The sequence below is a fragment of the Antechinus flavipes genome, chromosome X, assembly GCF_016432865.1.
Source record: "Antechinus flavipes isolate AdamAnt ecotype Samford, QLD, Australia chromosome X, AdamAnt_v2, whole genome shotgun sequence".
NCBI lineage: Eukaryota > Metazoa > Chordata > Mammalia > Dasyuromorphia > Dasyuridae > Antechinus > Antechinus flavipes.
The window spans coordinates 56,398,403-56,419,932 of NC_067404.1; the positions used below are offsets into that span (position 1 = coordinate 56,398,403).

General features: G+C 40.2%; 1 protein-coding gene across 1 annotated transcript in view; it reads left to right on the plus strand.

Moving 5' to 3' along the window:
* The window catches only part of LOC127543146 (mitogen-activated protein kinase kinase kinase kinase 4-like), a 216,880-nt gene that overhangs the window by 147,169 nt on the left and 48,181 nt on the right, over nt 1-21,530 (plus strand). The window contains exons 14-18 of the mRNA XM_051969166.1: nt 1,096-1,248; nt 4,118-4,249; nt 6,206-6,273; nt 9,177-9,292; nt 16,987-17,075. Coding sequence (XP_051825126.1) covers nt 1,096-1,248; nt 4,118-4,249; nt 6,206-6,273; nt 9,177-9,292; nt 16,987-17,075 — 558 coding nt within the window. The remainder of the gene's footprint in view (nt 1-1,095; nt 1,249-4,117; nt 4,250-6,205; nt 6,274-9,176; nt 9,293-16,986; nt 17,076-21,530) is intronic.

The window sequence follows — 21,530 nt, forward strand, 5'->3', positions numbered from 1 at the left end:
GCCTAGAATGCATTCCCTATTTCCAACTCTCATCACCACCTCTCGAGAGCCCTAATTTCTTTCAAAATAAAACTCAAGAACAACCTTCTTCATGAAACCTTTCTTGGTCTTCTTAACCTGTCGGTATTTTCTACTTGTATCTGTTTTATATATCCAAATGCATGCATGAATATTTTCTTCATCTCTAGAATATAAGCTCCTTTATCATCTTTGTCTTTATGTTTCCAACACTTAGCACAGCATGTGGCACAGAGTATTCCCCTAATGAATGTTTATTGATTGATTCTGATGGCATAGGAGTGATGTTTCCTTTATTCCATGAGTTTTAAATCCTTTCTGGCATTTGATTGTGAGGGGGCAAGGACATTACAATGTGGTCCTCAGCTAAACCCCTGGCGTTTTCCATGGCACTAAATAAGAATCTGGTCTTAGGCTGTCCTTACGCTTGATTCCTATCTTAAGATAAAACATTTGGGGGCTTAGCATTTTTCCATCAATAGTAGAGAGATCCAAACTGGAGAAAACTACTATATCAAGGAAGGCTGAAGTCTATTTTGTTGTTTTGTTTTCTGAGTAGCTTCAGAACACAGTTTGGGACATCATGTGTTATCTTCCTGATATGGACTTTAGGGGGCAGATAGAATTTCACATTGATAGATGACAATTCCCATCAGCCACCTAAAATGTGTCATGTAGAGCTTGCTGGGATTTGGCTATTAAACATATTTTTAATAGAATACTGAATTACCTTTCTTCTTAGGGAGGAGGGCACTGTGTCTGACCTTGAGCAGAGAGACCCCATTGTTTCCATGGCCACATCAGAGGCCCATACCAGAAACCCTATTTTCTGATCAATATCATCTGTATACTCACAAACGTCCTGGTTCAGGGAGGAACCCAAGCGTCTAATTCAGAGTATATGTTTAATACCAACATACCTCATCTTGTAGGGCATCTTATTTCAGTTATAATTTAATTCTTTGAATTTCCGAATAAGAAAAGTAAGAGAAACCAATATTAGAAGAATGGTAAAAAATATATATTTTGAACATCATGTCTTTACCCTCATTCCCACTTTCCTATTTTGTTTTTCAGATGAACACTAAGACAAAGAAATCTGATGGTGCCCAGACACCTTTCAATTGGACCCTTGCTCTTGCCCATGACTCTGCTCCCCAAATTCGAGTGATTTCTGGCAGTAGCTCTAGTCCTTGTACACCAGCTTTGCAGAGGACAGGAATAACAAAGGTAAGATGACCTTTCCTTATCAGTAAGATGATGGACATTCCTCAATTACTTAAGGAAGGGCTTTGAAGATGCAAAAGGGAAATGTCTGTTTCCAAACATCTGGAGGATCATATGAATTTATCACTTTGGATTTAGATGTTTTGGTGTCACAGAAACAAAAGTAGTCAACACAAAATCTGCCTACCGACTCTTCTTTCATCTCCTCCCACCAAAAACAAAAATAATCCTGCCGCCATTATCAACATAGAAAAAAAGAAAAGAAACAACAAACATTATTTTAGGAGTTCAAATGAACTCACGCTCTAGGAGAAAAGGGAAGGGATTTTTTAAATGGACTTGATCCTATCAAGAAAATTCATGCTATGGAAACCAAGAAAGATTTCTGACCTACCCTATTACTGTTGTCAATATGGTATAGATTTCCTTGTGTAACACATAAACAATTTGTCCAGATTGAGTTCCTTGAAATTAATCTTTGATACTGGCTTTTATATGTTAAATTTTCTATTAAGTTCAGGAATCTGCAAGTCTGTTGAATGTCTATTTTTTTCATTCAATATTATGTATAATTTTGCTGTATATGATATTTTTGGCTGCAGGTCTAGTTCTTTTGATTGCTGATATATATTATTCTAGAACCTGTGGTCTTTTATTGTAGCTGCCAATGAGTCCTGTACAATTCTAATTATACGTCCAACATATTTGAATTGCTTTTTTTTGTTTCTTGCAAAATTTTCTCTTCAACCTGGGGGTTTCAAAATTTGGCAGTGATATGCCTACGTGTTTTCCACAAAGGATCTCTTTGAGGTGGTGATCAATGGATTTTTTTTTCTATTTCTACTTTACTCTTGTGTTCTATCACTCCGGGACAATTTTCTTTTTTTTTTTTTTTTTTAAATGTTTTTAATAGATTTTTATTTAGAAGTTACATGCATGGGTAATTTTCTAGCATTGACAATTGCCAAACCTTTTGTTACAATTTTTCCCCTCCTTTCCCCCACCCCCTCCCCCAGATGGCAGGTTGACCAATACATGTTAAATATGTTAAAGTATAAATTAAATGCAAAATAAGTATACATAGGACAATTTTCTTTAATTATTTCTTACACTATTGTGTTAAGGTCCTTTTTTTTTGTCATAGTTTTCAGGTAGTCCAATTATTCTTATATTTTCTCTTCCTGACCTATTCTCCAGATCTATTGTTTTTCTAATAAGATGTTTAGCATTCTGGTCTATTTTTTCATTCTTTATATTGTGTTTTGTTATTTCTTGGTTTCTTATAGCTTCACTGGATTCCCCTTGCCCAATTCTAATTTTCAAAGAATTATTGTCTTCTTTAGGACTCTATCTCCTTTTCTAGTTGGTTAAATTTTTTTCATAATCTTGTTTTTCTTGAATGGTTTTTATTTTTTATTTTTAAAAAATTTTCCCTCAATCTCTCTCACTTGATTTTAAACGTGTTTTTTGAGTTCTTCTATAAATTCCTTGGGGAAAGGTAGCCATTTAACGTTATTCTTTGGGGTAGAAGAGGATTTTTTTTTAATTTCACTGCCCTCCTCTGAAGATGAACCCCAATTTTCCTTATTCCCATACTGTTTCTATAGTTGGGTTCTTTTTTCTTTGCCTATTAATTAAAAATAAATAAAAACTGTTAGTGTAAGCACCTCTTATTGTGGGGGGGTGCCTCTAACTTCCCTTTAGTGATCTGAATCTGGAACCCCAAACCAAGAGCTCCATTCTCCTGCAAGTTCTGAGAGTCATCAGTCCCTGCCCCCCTCCCCTGCTTCTGCACTTACCAGGTGTGCTGGCTCCTTCTAGCCCAGGGCGGCATCTCAGCAGCATAGCTGGGCCTGGCTTTCCTGATCAGTAGAGGATCCTCAGTTTTCCTGGACTTAGATCTCTGACTCTCTACACTGTTCAGGAGGTGAAAGTCCCTGTGGTTTGACATGAGGCTCCCTCCTAACCCAGCTAGTCCCAGGGCTTTCACTGGATGTTTCTGTGGAGCTAGCCTGGAGGTGTTTGTATTTCATCCTGGTAAATCCCAGGCCTGGGATCTTTCATTTTCTTGGGTTATCCTAGAAGGCCTTCTTTCTGTCCCAAGTCATCTTTGTTTTGCACCAATCTTTGTTCACCCCGACTTTTATGCTTTTAGACCTACTACTGCACTATCTTCCCAGTATCCTCTCCACAGCTTCTAATCTTGAACAAGCAACCTGGAGCACTGGGAGGAAGTTAGGTAATTTGCTCAGGATGACACAGCCTGGGCCTTGCAATTCAGTCTTTTTAGCTGTAAAGCCCGCTCACTACGCCACTATGCTATATTTTCCTTGGCTATAGTCATCAGAAATATTCAATTCTGTGTAGAGTGCTAATTTTTTCCATCAGCCTAAATCTTTCAATCTTTGAGACTCAAATGAGGAGTCAAATTCTAATCAGAAGGCCTAGCTCAAAATTTGAATGACTGGACTGCTCACTCCTTGCCTTGGCTTGTCCTTAGGTAAAACAGGAGCTGTCCCCATTCGACTTGTTTTCCATCTTATTTCTATGTTTATCTTCCAGGGCCTAACTGTAAAGCGATTTGAAAATGTGCCATGCAAAAGCCAGTATTGATAGTTCAGTGTCAAGAGAATCTCAGTTTCACTAGGGTGCTCATGTTGGAATTTAATTCATTTCCTTCAAAGAAACATCTTCTTGGGATTAGGAACTAAGTATTTTGTTATATATTAAAAAGTAACATGTTTGTTTTCAGAGCTTTTAAAAAAGTACCATAAGATATATGACATGATGTTAAACTAATGAGGTTACAGTATAGCCACTGAGTCTGTGATAACATTGTATATATGTCTCCTTTCTTTCGATGTATTTGAAGAATGAGAACCTTCGACTGAGTAAAGAAAACCAGCACAGCTACTCCCTCTCAGACATGGCCATCAGACCTAAAACCGCGGCGCAAGATGATGTCTTTAGCAGCATTTCCCCAGCTGAAGATCAGCCTCCAAAGGTACCATCCCTTCCCAGTGATTATTTAATTTCCTTTCATATTAATTTGGATGACAGAGAAAGCGAAGAAAGACATCCAGTTCTGCTTTAGCTTCTGGGGATGGGGGAGAAGTACTATAGATATCTGGGCATTTTCATAACATCCCAGATTATGGTCGATTCCATTCAACACACTTTTTTGGGGAGGAAACAAATGCTGCTTTAAAAAAAAAAAAAAAAAAGCTTCATTGATTCTTAATTACTCCAATGACCTTGTTAAAGCTGCAATTCAGGGATTCCTTCCTAGTGACATAAATCTTACCTCATTCCATGTCTGTCCATTCTAGGCCACATTTGTCCATAATCCTTCCACAGTCCAACCAATACACCAGGGCTTTCCTCACTTTCTCCTGACATCACGGGGGTACCACTGGAACATTCCAGTTTGTGGATCTTCAGTGATAGCTTTTGTCTTTTATTTTTAATACACCACATTAGTTTACTTATAGAACTATCCCTTATAACCAAGAAAAGATAGTTAAGCAAAACACTCCATCTCCCATTTCTTAACAGGCAACACTTATAGCAGGGGTCCTCAAACTTTTAAAATAGGGAGCTTGTTCACTGTCCCTCAGACTGTTGGAGGTCCAGACTATAATAAAAACAAAAACTTTGTTTTGCGGGCCTTTAAATAAAGAAATTTCATAGTCCTGGGTGAGGGGGATAAATGTCCTCAACTGCTGCATCTGGCCCGCGGGCCATAGTTTGAGGACCCCTGACTTATAGTCTCCCTCCTCTACTGAAGAACAGGGAAGTATCCATGAGAATTTCTTGAGGGTCCATCAGTATTGTACTGTGCTAGATGCCATGGGGTTTGTGGAACAAGTACAGAACCTCCAGTGTTGTTGGGAAGAGAAAATTTATACACACACACACACACACACACACACACACACACAAAATTTGACCCAAAAGATTCAAAGACTCACTGGCCCAGGTCCCAAGCCCTATAGGACATCAATTAAAGGAGTGTATGGGTTGGAGCTAGTGAACTAGACTTTATTCATGAATCACACATTGTTGGAACTGGAATGTTCTTTCAAAAGCATGAAGCCCCTTGTCATAGAGGAGAGGAGATTTCATGGAGAGGAGAAATAGTATGAACAGAGGTACAGAACAAAGAACTAGGGGAGAATGGCCTGACATGAGCCAAGAGTCCCACAACAAGTAGAATTAGCTGAGGTTAGAGAATAAGACGAGGACTTGAAAGTCAACTGAGGTATAGAGTAGATGTGAAGGCCCAGGCTCTGGGTTTGAGTGCTGGCTTCACTTTTTGAGTGAGCCTAAGTAATTCAATCCCCTCTACAACAATTTTTTTTCCTTTTTTATTAAAGCTTTTTTTTTTTTCAAAACATATTTGTGGAATTTTTTTTTAATGAGAGAATTTAATAGGAAGCGTCCTAAAGCCCCTTTCAGCTCTGTATGCCATAATATCCACTCCCTGGAGCAGGACTTTTGGTCTTGACCGAGAGACAGTACTGTGTAATGAAAAGATACTGAATGGGAAATCAACATCATGGACTCGTAACTCCAGAGTAGGAAGAGACCTCAAACTCCTTAAATTTACAAAGGAGGAAACTGAGACCAGACAGGAGAATGGATTTGCCTGAGGTCACCCTAGCCCTAGAGCTGGAAGGGACTTCCAAGACTGCTTAGCCCACCTCTCTTATTTTAAGTAGGAGGAAAGAGGCCCTGGGAAAGGAGAAATGATTTGTGCAAGGGTATACAGGGAGTAATGGAGATGAGATTTGAACCCAGATCCTCCTAGTCCAAGTCTAGCCTTCTTTCCATCGTACCATTCTTCCTCTCATCTGATTTATACTCCACATGTATTTTAGTTTACCAGTCATCCTGAAATCAATGCCTTGGATTCCCAATGCTAGAGAATTGCACTGAAATATTTGGTTATATCTTTAAGGTCCCAGAAAGAACGACCTCAAGATTCCGCAGCAAGGATATCATCAACCAGGCCCGTCGCCACCCAATGTAAGTACCTCTGCGCTCTGTGTTCAAGCCCATAGTGATTTATTTATGGCCTTTTGGAGAAATAAAGCCAGCCTCAGTGGTTCCAGACTCTCTCCGATTGAAGTCAAACCCAGAATGTTCGGAATGCCCCCAATCTTCTTTGGTCTGTATACTGTAACCACAGTTGAAATGATTTCCTTTGAAATTATTTTTTAATCCGTTTTGCCCACATCTGAGGCAGCCAAATTTCCAAACTTGAGCTAGTTGACAGTTTGGCCCCAAAGTCTTCCCCTTTCACCAATGACCATGTGACTTGGAAGCCCAGGCTGACTCCCACGTTGCCTTGGTTTGCTGTGATCGTGGTTGACCAGAATAAAGCATTTTTAAAAAGACTGCAGTAATAGGGGGCCATCTTGTAACAAATGTCCCCCACGTAAAGACACAGGTAAATCTTCCAAATGGATTGATTGGCAAACACCCATTCGACACACACGGCACGCCCTCTCACATCAGGAATTAATGTCAAAGAGACAGGGAAGACACGCGGGCAAAAATCAGGCCCAAAGCTCCAAGGGAACATTCCGAGATTTGAGATGATATCCCAATAATGGCTCTAATGACTGTATGCTTCATTTTTCTCCCAGCCTAGCTTTCTTTGCATCATTTTGGGGACTGTATACTTGGCTGTACTATACTATACTTTACTATAAGACAAATCCTCCCATTGGATTTTGTCTCGGAGCCATAGATCCCCTTTTGGACAGGGAGCAAACGTGGAGGGCAGGAGCTATAGAGCCTAGGGGAGGGAACCAAGCTAAAGAGACTTTTCTTAACCACTCCTAGTTAGATAATAGTCCTTAAGCCCTTGTTTCTTTCCTTTCCCCAAACTTGAGCTGGGGCTCAACCCCACCAGAAGCATCTAAAAGTAATATTGCCAGTTCTCTCCTCCTCCACCCCGAGAAATGGTTAGCTGTGGCAGAAAGCCACAAGGTCAAAGGGAAGAAAACACCTTAGAAATCAGTAGCTGTTACATAGCTGAGCCATACCGCTTAAACAACCACCAATCAGCTTTCCAGACTGAGAGGGGGCTAGTGCTCCAGGATAACAAAGCAGAGGTCCCAGGGGCCTTTCGACAGAGAATTCCTCTATTCTGTTCCATCTAATTCAATGTAGACACATTTAGTAGGTGTCTACTATGTGCTAGAACCCCAGTTTATCCTTGTCCCTTTTCTCAAGGAGCCTCCAGGCTAGGGACACAAGTAACTACTGCATAATAGAATTGGAAAGGGCCAAAGGAGAAACCAGCACAGAATCCTTTGAGAAAGCCAAAGAGAAAACCCTTAGGCCAGTTTTAATAGTCTCCAGTTTACAGAAGTTATTATACAAATAACTTTTTAGGAAATCAGCTATTGCACAAAGTGAGATTATAAACAAAAGTTTTCAGAAAAACTGGCATGTGGGCTTCTGATGTATCCAAGGTCTACATGAGACAATTGCTATCCCTGCAACAAAGGAGATGTTGGACTACTAGGCAGCTTGGAAGCACTGGCCTGTCCTGGTAATTCCTCAGTGTTCCCATGGTTCTTTGATCTCATAGATCTTTGATCTCTGGCCTTCTAGTCAGGAAGACTGAAACTTTAAGACCTGCCTTAAACACTTAATAGGTGTGTAACCCCCAAACCAATCATTTAACCTTTCTGTGCCTCAGTTTCCTCAGTTGTAAAAGAGGGATGATAGTATCCACCCCACAGAGTTGTTGTAGGGATTAAAGTGCTTTGCAAACTATAAAGCACTATGAAAATATTAGCTCTTTATACATGGACACTCCCTTCAAGAAAGCCCTTTCAGGTTTCACTTTCCATTGATAATTTTAGAAGATTCTTAGAATAAATATGAGAAGTGGAAACTATATATAGATAATATCCTTTTTTTGGACAAATGAGAAAATTGATACTCTGAGAGATGATAGGATTTGCCAGTGATCCTAAGAAAGTGCAAGAGACAGCTCTTCCCAAATCTGGGTCCAACCTCTATCTGCTAGGCCCCACTGCCTTTCCATTGCTAGAGGGCTCACTCTCTCTATAGTAACTGTATTGGCTTTTTGTGGGCTAGGGATGAAGCAGAGCTTGGAATTCATTTGTGTGGGAATTTCCCAGTGTAAAAATTCTCTCTACTAAAACAATTTTACAACTCAAAGTTTTATAGATAAAGAGAATTGCCTGGGACCCATAAAAAAGTGTGAGGATTCAGGGTCACACAAGGTGGCAGTAGCCACAGGCAATACTTAAACTGAGATCATCATCCCGACACCAAGGCCAACCTTCCATCTTGTTGGGCCACACTGCCCCCAAACCTCAAACTATCTTTCCTTAAGAGGAATATCTCCTATAAAATCAGAACAAAATCTTTATTATGTTACTTTTTTTTCATTCACTCATACATTCAGTATGATACTAGGCACTATTACTTAGGTAATCAAATTGTCTAAATATTACATTCAGAGAAATGGCCTTGGGTTTTCTAAAACTAAATACATTTGTAGGCTGTGGGGGGTAAGCTGTAACTAGCCACCTCTTCTCACAGGCCCCAATCAAGAAACTCGATTCTAAATAAGGTGAAATATTTGGGACAAAAATCTGAAGTTTAGGAATGTTGCCTTGGATTGGAAATGCAAGCCAGCAGTGTCTTTAGTGATATATCTATGATGTGATATGATATCTGTACACACATGTAAGATACACGTACACACCTACCTGTATAATATTCCCAAGCTCACACACACGCTTCTCCACCATGAACACGTATGCTCATCTTTATCAATCTGTGATGTGCTGATTTCCTTTACTGGTCATTGACCAGTAAGTTAAGTTGTTGTCTCTCTTACTGAATGCCAGTGAGTGGCAAGTGATTTTCTGTCGTTTCAGTAGTTCACAGCAGCCGTCCTCTGGGGGATGGGCTCAGAAGCCAAAGAGTGGCAGTAAAGTCACTGGCAACAGACAGTGGGCAATGGAATGTCGTGTGACCAACAGACCAACATCAGGTGAATCTTCGAGCCGAGCTTCTCTAGTCTAATGCGTAATATCTAACAGCCCGTGTGGTCGACACAAGTGAGACTGGTTCACTAAAACTACTAAACCTCCTTTATATTTCAACAGTTGCCAGTGAGTGGGAAACCATTCTACTGCCATAGTCTCGTTTCCTGGGATGTTTTCCTTTCAACAGTTCATACCTGAGTAAGATTGCTTTTGGAGGCGATAGAAGGCTTTCATTGTTTCAGTTGGACCTGGCGAACTTTAGGGAATAAATATCTTGGCCATAAATGAAATTACTGTCCAAACAGCTCCTCTGAAGCTGCAGAGAAGCTATGGAAAGAGGAGATCCCACCTTCACCCTCCTATTCCCATTCTTCCAGAGCAAGAAATGAAGATAGATCCTTGGTAGTAGTGAGCCAGACGGATGGTGAAACCTAGGCCAGGTTTTGTTGGCCACCCAACCCTTTGACTTTGTCCCTGTGTTCTATCACTATGACTGTTATAATAATAAATGACAAAATTATAATGATGCACCTTTGCTTAGTGAATTGAGAACAGGCCTTGAAATCAGGAAGACTTGTCCCTGATACATGTGTGATCCTGGGCAAGTCACTTAAACTCTCAGTATCCCAGGGAATTCTCTAAGACTGTAAGTTCAAGAGATCGTACCAATCTATATGGTGGAGGGAGCCTCCTCTCATCAGGGGCTTCCTCTACCAATAAAATCATAAATCTGGTATAATAATAACAACTAGAAAAAGTAGTTATTTTATTCCATCTGTGCGATAAGCCATAGAATATGAAATATGAAAGAATAAAAGCAAGATAGTGGCTTGTCCCAGAACTTTTTGAACCACTGAAAAAGATGAGATACATGAAATTTCAAAAAAAAGAACAATAAATCCTATTGCAAAGTATGAAAACCCAAGACAATAACAATAAACTTGCATTTCTAGAGTGTTTAAAGTCTGCAAAGTGTTTTCCTCGAAACTAACTTCTGATATCTTTATTATCGACCTGTTACCAGAGAAAGAAACTGAAGCTCCTAGCAAGATTTGCCCAGGTTCACCCAGTTTGAAAGGAGCAAAGCTAGACCCTAAACTCGCTCTCTCTCTCTCTCTCTCTCACTCTCTCTCTCTCTGTATATATATATATATATTATATATTATATATATATATATATGTATGTGTGTGTATATATATATATATATATATATTATATATATATATGTATGTGTGTGTATATATATATGTATGTATGTATGTATGTATGTATGCATGCATGTATGTATTTTCAGCATTTTTCTTCCTTCAGCACCACTTTGAGACTGTCACCAGTTTCTTGCCGGGGTGCTCCAGCTAGAAGTTTCCCAGGATAGCTGGTACTGGTTTCCCATACTCCTTTGGAAAAAACCCTCTTTTCTTTAGGTCACTACCCACCCAAGGTTCTGTCTTCCATAGCACACCTGAAGAAGTATGTATCACACTGCAACATTTTCTCCTGAACATCAGATAGGACAAGACTTGGAGGTGACTTCCCTGTTTGCTTCTCGGCTCAGTTAAGATCAGTGGTTGCCATCTTTTAGAATGTTTATCATCTGAATTTCACCATTTGAATGCATAAGAATATCTAGATAGATAGCTAGATTTTTTTTCAGTTTTCACTCTAATATGTAAACACAGCCAAAACGACATGGACAAATAAAATAGAGGTGCTTTGTTTTGGAGGTAACTGGGTTAAAGTGAATTGTCCGAGGTCACACAATTACTAAGTATCTGAAGTCAGGATTTGAACACAGGTCCTTTTGACTCCAGAACTGTTGCTCTTCATTGCACTGCCACATAGCAGTCTTGAGTTGTTTTTGAGAGGCAGCATGCCTTAGTGGAAAAATAGCTAGCCTTGATTCAGAAAGCTCTGGGTTCAAATTTCACTTCTGAAACATGCTGGCTGTGTGACCATAGACAACTCACTTAACCAACCATTCATTGAATCTGGCAACTCTCTAAGACTAGAAGCTGCAGGACAGATACTAGTCTGCTTTGATAGAGGGCATTCTTCTTTGTCAGTGAATCCACAGGTCTAATTTTTTTGAAAAACTAACTTTCCTATTAATCCTTTATGCCGTTTTCACTTATTACTAATGTAACGAAATCCTATACCTGAGTAACTGCCACACATAAATATTATTGTCCTGTGTCTGCACTATAACTGAAATGAACTAACAGAAGACAAGGTTGGAAATGAGCCTTTTAAATGAGCAATCAATGAAAAGTCTCCAGTGAAATTTAATTGAACAACCAAGCAAAAGATTCCAGTAGAAATAAGTAGAGCACACATTGAAGCATTTGGGGGGGGGAGATTGGCAGTCTAATTTTGAAATGCACCTGGGGTGCCTCTAGCAGGACTGTGGGTGCTTAGGAAGATTAGAGGGCATTTGCACAAGACTGTTGTATAATTGCAAATTTTTCCCTTCCCATATACAAGTCACTGGCGTATGGAATAAGAAAGGGAGCGACACTTTCAAAGCTGAGATGACCGTTATCCAAGCCTGATTGCAGATGCTATCAGTGGAAGGATGGTGTTTCAAGGGCTATTCCAATCACAGCTTTTGGTCAGACCGATCGGAGTCTGGATCTATTTGTCTGGCCTTCAGCTAACCAACACTCATTTCTTAAGTGTGCTAGGTACTGGAGATACAGAGACAAAATTAGACTGTCCCCATCCCCAAGGACCTTATCTTCTAGCCATCAGCAAAATCAACCATTTCTAGATGGTCATGCAGACACCCAGTGCTGACTAGTTTGACTAGAAGTCATACATAGCATTTCTCGTGGCCCTTGAGCTCTTAACCACGGCCCTTAACCACGGGAACTTTCTGAGGTAAAAACTCGGACCTCCTTCTCTCAAGGAGGCCTGCACAGAATGCATGCTGGGACTCACTCTCTGGTACTAACGGGTTAAATAAGATCACTAAGTTACAGACCTGACTTTCTCCTAGCTCTACCTAACACTTGGAAGTGGTGATGGTATAGAATAGGGCTTGAGAAATCTTTTCTGCTCGTGATCCCTTTTCACCTGAGAAGTTTTTATGTAATCCCAGGTATATAGGTTTACAAATCAAACATTTACTGATAATAAATCATAATTTCGCGACCCCCACATTCAGGTACGAGATCCAATATGGGATTGTGAACCACAGTGTAAAAAGATGGGGTACGGGAGAGGGAAAGAAAGCTGGTAGGTAACCTTTAAATTTGATAAGGCCTCAGGAGTGATCTCAAAGAAGTGGGAATAATAGAAAGGGATCAGGTGTTTTCGAAACACACACTCAAAGGTTAATGTAAACTCTTGCAAAGAGTGAATTCTGCCTCTCAGCTTCTATACCAATCAGAAGAAAAACATGGAAAGTAGGCTTATGGCTCTCCAAAAGACTAAGTCCTACAAGTGTTTTGGTTTTTAGGAATACTAATAATAACATCACCATGCCAAATTACTCAAACTCACCAAACTACTTAGATTGAAAAGCTCTCAAAATACAGCTATCTAATGGAAGAAATTCAAACCACGTGGGAATAGGATGAGGTATATATCATCTCCGCCATCTTGTCTGCTACTAGAATTGTCCCAAAGATGCTTTTAGTGAGTGTACAAACATTTCTTATTCAAGTATAAAAAAATAGGTAGTTGACCCAACTGTAAAACAGTTCGTAGAGCATTAAAGATAAAAGACTAATAGTGTGGCAAGTATTTCTTTTACCACATCAAGGAAGGGGGGCAAGAAGATGAGTTCTGTTGACTTGTGAATCCTATGTGGAGTTTATGATGCCTAGAATACAACCGCGTGACAAGGCCTAGAAAGTGGTTGGATATTGGAATTAGAGTTTGGGAGAGAGATGAAAGCTGGAAGTTATTTAAATAGAGATGATTTTCAACCCAGTAAAGCTGATGATGTCACAATTAGAATATAAAAGTCAAAGAGAAGAGAACCCAGGACAGAAGCCTGAAGGTGAGATATAGATGATGACTGAGGAAGGTGTGAGAACCAGAAGAGCTAAGTGTCATAAAAGTCCAAAGAGAGAGTTCTCCTAAAGAGGAGGGGCCAAACAGTATTGAACACTAATTGCAAAGAAGTCGATCAAGACGAAGATTGAGAGGCCATTGGAGTTATCATTAAAAAATTAGCTTTGAGGGACAGCTAGGTGGTTCAGTGGATAGAGCCACAGCCCTGAAGTCAGGAGGACCTGAGTTCAAATGTAGCCTCAGACATTTAATACTTCCTGGCTGTGTGACTCTGGGCAAGTCACTTAACCTCAATTGCCTCAGCAAAAAATAAAAAATAAGAAATCAGCTTTGTAGTGCTTTTAGAGAGCACAATTCCATTAGGATGATGAGAATAGAAACCAGGTTGCAGGAGACTGAGAAGGGAGTGGGGATGAGAGAAAGCAGAGGCAAGACAGAATTTTTTAATTGTCTTGGCTATAAAAGGAATAAAAGATATGGAAAGATAATTTGAGGGGATGGTAGATTCAGATCTGGTCCCAAAGTCAATGAACCAAATATATATTTTGTGGTCTCAAATATATGACTATATTTATATGACATAGATGTGGATATGCATATACATATACGTGCATGCATATATTTCCAAAATTACATATAAATAATGATCTTGATATTAATCAAATAATAGACTGTCATAACTAGAGGAAGCATTATAAAAGAAACTATTTGGAGAGTCTTTGAGATCTAGATTTCAATTTATAGGTAAAGATTCTCATTGCAAAAAATATAATCTATCTATATTATTTATAAGGATTCACTGGACAACATTCTTTCAAAGAGCAAATCTCTTTATTAAGTTTAAAATCAAATTACATTTAGAAATAGTTTGTTGATCCAAAACGTTTCAGAACCTAAGGCAGACAGTATGATCCAATAGAAAGACTGTAGTTCAAACCGCGCTCCTGCTACTTGCTTGCCATATGACCTTGGGAAAGTTACTTTCCGCTCCGTGACCTTGGCTAGAAGGCTTCACAACCGCTTTCTGTTTCTAGATAAGGAGCTTTTAACAAGGAAAGAGGAGTTCTCTGACTCACGGATCCCTTGAACAGCCAATCTGATGAAGTTAATTGCTCCTTTGTGGAATCGTGCTTATAAATGTAATAATTAAATTACATTAAGATTAAAAAGGAAGCCAATTACATTGAGATATAATATCTATACATCTCCCAAGTTTATAAACCCCAGCTTAAGAACCTCTGCTTTAGACACATAATTTTGTGATCTGTTCTCTATGGCCCTTATTTGTTTTGTAACATAAGGTATCGCGAGATGTTAAGTGGAAAGTAACATCTCTGGTTTCATCTGGGGATGTCATTGTTCTTCCACACGGTGAATCAATCCAAATACCTGCCCCGTGAAGTGTTCTTTTTATTTTCTAGCCATGTAGCCACTATTAGGGAGTATGGTCTCTCAGGGACTGGTTTTGTATCTGGAGTCAAAACCCCCAAATGAGCAACCCCCCTACCACCCACAGTCAGAGTGCAACCTCCTCCAAACTCTCTCCCCTCTCCATACACACACACACACACACACACACACACACACACACACACACACTCTGGATCTCCTTCCTTCTTTTTTCAGCACAGCTGGGAAGCTCTTTCTAAGTTCAAATGACCTTAGACAACTACTCCTAGAGTAAATGCTGGGTATAATTCAATTCTACTTTCCATGCTTTTCCACAGTACTCAAAGGTTGTAGGAAAGAACAGAGAAACAAAAAACCCCACTAGGGTGGGGGTGGAGGGAAAAGGAAAGGATGCATAGGAAAATACCATATTAGCTGCTGGCTGTGTGTCTGTGGGTGTGGACAGACTGGATAATTCCTTGCCTCTCTCCTGCATTCTGTGGGCTTCATAGACCAGGAGCTTCCCCTGGGACTGCATGCTTCCTTGTGCAGGAAATCAGAGAAACTTGCTACAAATTTGCCTTCCAACCTCAAGCACTAACCCAAACCTCCTACTTGGGCCGAGGCCACACCAAGGAACTTGGGGGAAAATGAGCCATTCTCAGCAGAGGACAAAGGGGCAGCAAGCAAGTCAGGAGACTCAAAGTATCCGACTGAGGAGGGGATGGTTTTGTTGCACACTGGCCCCCCTGTAAAGCACCTGCACCTTGATGTGACAAAGTAGGCATCTCGCCAGGGATTTCCAAGCACCCTGATATAAGGCTGCGAAACAATGACAAAAGGGCGGTGCTATTCATTTTCAAAATCCAGATGCACCAGGGGCCATAATAATGACCTCTATTTGACCTCTTTTCCAAGGAGAAGAGAAAGATTAGGGCTCTTCACAAACTTTAAAACTTGTTCTAATTGAGGATTTAACAAGAGGTGAGCCCAGCTTTACAGAAAAACCCATAATTATAGCAAGATAATGTTAACTTACAAAGCAGAAATTCCTATCATAGATTCAAGATTACAAAGAAAAAAAAGATCATCTAGGGGAAAAAAATCTCCCCAGTTCTTTTAAGTTGCTCCTTCTCCATTCATTAAAGGAGGTGCGGTATCAAAAAAATGGGGAGAGTTCTTGGCAACTCATCCTAAAGCCGTTAGGTGGCACAGGGTCTGGAGTCAGGAAGCTGTTTTGTCATTTCAGTCATGACCCCATTTGAGTTGTTTTGTTCTGGGTTTTTGGCAGAGATTCTGGAGTAGTTTGCCATTTCCTTCTCCACCTTATTTTACAGATGAGGAAACTGAAGCAAATAGAGTTAAATAAATGACTTTCCTGGGCTCACACAGTTAGTGTCTTTGAACTTAAGAAAGATGAGACTTCCCAGTATTCTATCCCTCGAGCCACCTAGCTGCCCTGGAGTCAGGAAAACGAGTTCAAATTCAGCTTTGGACACTGTGTGACTCTGGGAAAATGTCTTATCTTCTGTTAGCCTCAGTTTCTAAAGTGGAGATAATAATAGCACCTATTCCATTAGGTGAGTTAACACGTGAAACCCTTTGCAATCCTTCAAGTCCTAAATAAATGCTGCATGTCCCACTCCTGCTAAACCCTTTCTCTTTGAGGTAGTAGATAATAGTGAGAGGGAAACCCAAAGCCAACAGCTCCCCTCAAGCCCCCCCATGTTCTCCAAACCACCATTCCCCTGCTGCAAAGCAACCTGATGCCCTGTTAGGTCAGAAAGCAGCTTTCCCAGAGCCAAATCTTTGCTCCACAACAAAAAAAAACAGACACCTCATTTTGTACCCCTGGGTGCCAGTTTATCTTACCTCTCGGTAGTTCACAAAACCGCAGTAAACATTCAACGGGTAGAAACTATCAAAAATTGAAACTGTTGCAGCCAAAACATGGTGTCCAATCATTCTAGATTAGATTTCTTTTTACCCATTTAGCAGCAACTAGTTCTGGGTTCCGTTGGGTGCTTGGGTTTTCTTGGGAGGGGGGAGAGGCAAAAGTCAGAAGTCATTGCTTTCTTGGGTCCCCCTTTTCCTGCTCAGTGGTCTGAAAGAGGACCCGCATCCCTACCTTCTCAGGTAGCAGGAAGTAGTCGTTACAGAAGTGTTCACTGTTGCTGCAGCTCCTGAGAACTTATTCTGGTGATATGCCCTGTGTGCTGTGGGGACAATTGAATGGGTACAAAGGACATTGGGATCAGCATTTTCACTCATTCTCTTTTGGACAATCTGTAGGCTCTTCCAGGCGTGAACTTCCCCTGACCAGAGTCCTGGAGCCACTGTACAAAAATGGTGAACGTCCCCCTCCACCGGTACAGATCCTAGTAAGTTTTCTTTGCCTTTGTTTCTTGATTGATTTTTACTTGTCATAATCATTTTGGTTTATTCATTACTTCCATGGTTTGGGATTTCATTGTCCCAGTGAACTCTTCCTGACAGCCTAGATTATGGTCCCCATCCCCACCATGATTTAGAAGATGAATGTCATGAATGGCCATGGCTAAAAAGATGCATTACTCTGTAGTTAGCCTGGTGGTGAGCACTCTTAGGTACATAGAAGAGACATAGTCCTCTTCCAGGTCCACTGGAGTGAAAGTGCTCCACTGATATAACCTTTGAAAATCCAAAGTCACCTTACTACCTGTGTGATTTTGGAGTGGTCACCTCAGTTCTCCACATGGGTCTCAGTTTTTTCCTCCTCTGTCCAATAAAGGAGTTGGACTGGCCAGCCTCTGAAGTCCCTTGCAGCTTGACTTGTGTGACTATTTGATCCTATGACTTAAATACAAATTATGTGTCCATTATGACACTGCTTCCATAACCCTTAGCAATTAACCTCCCTGGGTCTCATTTTCCTCCTCCATTCAATAAGACAGGTAGACTTGATGGTTTCTGAGGTCTCTTCAAGTTCTAGATTTATTATCTTATATGAAACTTCACAGCAAGGGAGGCAGCATGGTATCAGAGAAAGATATGAAGTCAGGAATTGAATCCTGATTTTATTGCTTGCTGGGTATATGAGTTTGTCTAAGTCCTTTTCTCTGGACCTCATTTTCCTCATCCCTAAAATAACCAAGTTGGACCAAAGGCTCTTTTCTTACTCATAATTCTATGATCTTATGAATCACTGAAATCTTAAAGTTGAAAAGGGAATCCAAGGCCATATGGATCCAAGCCCACTTAAACAGGATTCCCCTCTACATAATCCCAATAAGCGATTCATCTCTACTTGAAAATTTTGAACAATGAAGAGCTAGCTCATCAGATCCTAAGGCGGCCCACTTTTGTGCAGCTCAAATGGTGAGAAAGTTCTTCCTTTCATTGAGCCTAAATTTATTTCTCTTGAGCTTTCCCTTTTTCTCCTAGTTCTCCCCCCTGAGTCCAACCAATCACTTGATCCTCCAGCATTCATTAATCTCTACTGCATGCCAGATCCTGGATTCAGTGTAATGAAGAAATATAAATTGAATCCCCATTCCCCATAACTACCCTTTGAAAAAGGTTAACTTAATTTTTTCAGATGAGGAAACTGAGGCCCAGAGAGATTGTGATTTGTCTGAGATCACACAGCTGCTAAAGAGCAGAGCAGAGACTTTCTCTCTCCACTGTACCATATTGCCACTTCCCTGGCAGCAGGTAGCAATGAAAGAACCTTGTTTATCCAAAAAAAACATAAATTCTTTTTTTTTTAATTATAGCTTTTTATTTACAAGTTATATGCATGGGTAATTTTTTAGCATTGACAATTGCCAAACCTTTTGTTCCAATTTTTCCCCTCCTTCCCCCAACCCCCTCCCTCAGATGCCAGGTTGACTAATACATGCTAAATATGTTAAAGTATAAATTAAGTATAAAATAAGTATACAAAAACATAAATTCTTTAAGAAAAATGACATTTCTAGGTTACACTGGGAGATGAAAGATTTACAATTAAAACTGAAATAGAAAACAAACAACAAGACTTCACAAACCCATCCAAGATTAGAGCCAGAAAGACTCCTAAAGATGTTCTTATCTCAGCCCCTCATTTTGTTTTACTTTCCATGTTCTCCTGTTCAATAGAACATATTTGTGGGTAAGGATAGATCACTTTAGTATTAGAAGCCAACCCTCAGATACTTCCTAGGTTAACCTCAAAGACTAGAGTAGAAGAAGTTAGATACTTAGAAACCATTAAAGGGACCTTTATGTCTATAAATCCAAGGTTACCCAATCTTTGGAGAGTTCTGACACCCTATTATTTTTGGTTTTTGCAATAACCTTTCCTGAGCCCAGAAAGTACAGTGGGGCATGTATTCATTTTTTAACCTAACGGGAATTTTTTGGAGAACTTTTTTGAGATATTCAGGATACCCCTTCATGTTACTAGATGCAATGTGCAAAGTGGCCAGACTAGACAGGGGAAATCGTTAAGAGAGAGAGCCATTCCTGTACCTCAAATGAAGGTTTTGACTTCATTTTATCTGGGAACCAAACAGAAAGTCAAATGGGGCTGCATATAAGGCCCTGCCCAAAGTACCTACTTAGCTGTGTCAGTCCACACAAATCACTCTAATTCACTTCCCTGAGAAAGACCAACTGGAAGGCACCTTAGATCTAAAGCTTGAAGGAAAGTTAGAAGTCATTTAGTCATAGGACACTAGCTCTAGAGCTTGATGGGATCTCAGGGGCCATTTGTCCAACACTCTCATTTACAAATGGAGAAATTAAAACCACAAGAGATTAAATGAATGGCCCAAGCTCACATAGCGGATTTGATGAGCTCTAGAGCTGGAAGGGACCTCGCATGTCCTCTCGTCCAAGCCCTTCATTTTACAGAGGAGGAAACTGAGGCCCAGGAGGGGAAGGGATTTGCTCAAGGTCACCTATTACATCCTAATTTTAAGCTTGGAGGGACTTGCCCAAAGTGTCTTGGTGAATCAGTGTCAAAGCCGGGACTAATATCCTGCTGGATGGAGCTCTGCCTTGGACTGCCTGTGTAGACAATGTTCCTTTCCAGCAAGGGCCACCAGGCACAAAACGGCTGAATAAATGATGACTTCCCAAACTTGGGGCCATGTAGGCTTGCTTTAATGTTTATGATCCTCAGTCAAATATTGACTGTCCAGGGAGGTAGAATTTACATTTGAGTGAGAAATATTTTGAATGGACTTTTTAAGCTTGTACAGTTTCTCCTACTTCTGAAGCAAAGAGCAACTTCAGTGATTCTACTTGTTCCCACAGACTCCTGGTTTCTTTAGGGGAAAAGATAATATCAGACTGTTCTTAAAAGCCTCTGAATTTTCATCCTCCAGTGATGAGATTTTTAGCAGTGATGAGGAAGAATACGGTTATCCAAGGTTGGTTGTCTTGCTTTTCAGTATTATCTGCATCCTAACACAACTAGAGACTAACCGACTGCCTAGTGATACACTAACAGAAGCTCTATTTATTACATGTGACTTGTGCACATTTGCAGTTTGACTCTAGGTTTCAGATATGTGCCTCTTCTCTTTCTTCTGACAGTATTGGTGTTGGCCAGCCCCAACAGGCATGTGTTCGGGATGTCCTAGGATGCCCTCAGTGAGAATAGTTCCATTAGCTTTCAAGGGCCACATTTTATGAGGCATTCTGGGAAGCTAAAATGCAAGAGGGCAACAAGCATGGAGATGGGACTGTTTTACCTGAGGAGACAAGAGCTAGGAGGGATAAATATAAGGATTTAGAGCTGGGATGTACCCCTCCATTTGATAGGGGAAGAATTCCCTCAAAGTGGTATGACCTGTCCAAAGTTACATGCTGCTAACAAATCACAAGAGCTGAAATGGGAATCCAGATTTGGAACTTTACAAATTCAGTGCTCTTTTCACCATACCTCTGTTCCCAACAACTGTCCTCAAATATCTGAAGTCCTGTCATGAAAAGGAGTAGGGCATTCTGATTGGCACGAGAGAACCAAACCAGGAGCAAGGAGTGAAAATGGCAGGAAATCAGATTTCAGCTCAATACAAAGACCAAATTCCAAGGAAATAGAATTGGCTAAATAGGCATGTATTGTCTTAGTAGTTAACAAGTTTAATAAGTTAATAATATTATTAATAGCAATAATAAGTTAATAAGACACTTGAGGTATTCAGTAATATCTAAAAAAGCCCTTTTCTACATCAGACAGGTGGTTGGGCTCTCTCAAATCTCCACTTTCTTCTATGGTCCATACTGTGATAAATTGCTTCCCCTTCACTGGGTTTGTATTTACTCACAATTCTCAGGGCCCATTTTTCCATATAAGACTCTCTTCCCTTAAGTAACTGATATTAAACGCATAATATACATTGTAGTGTATCCGCTGAGCTAGGTGGATAAACAAACTGCTTTGTTTGACAAACTGCTCCAGTATGGTTGTTAAGAAAGTCCCATGCTCAGAAGAGGTGTGCTCCAGCTCACAGAGTCAGATACAACTGAATTACTGAACAACAACAATTAAAAAAGAACACTTTATTTAAAATAACGTAGGGGGAGTTGTTGATCAATGGAGTCTTGTTTCACCTTGATGAGATTACAAGGTACAACTGTTTGTTCAGAAGCATCTAAGAGACAACTTTCCAAAAAGTTAGGTGTGCCCAATGGCATCTTATTAGGACACAAGAGTGATGAACTCTTGTTAGGGGAATCACACTCCTCTGTGGCAAGCTGAAAAATGAGCTCACTCCCTCTTTGCTTTTTCCCTTCTACCTGACTCCAGAGTGGAGCCCGGGGTCTAGCAGAGTTTTTATATTCCACCACTTTCCCCATTCCCACAA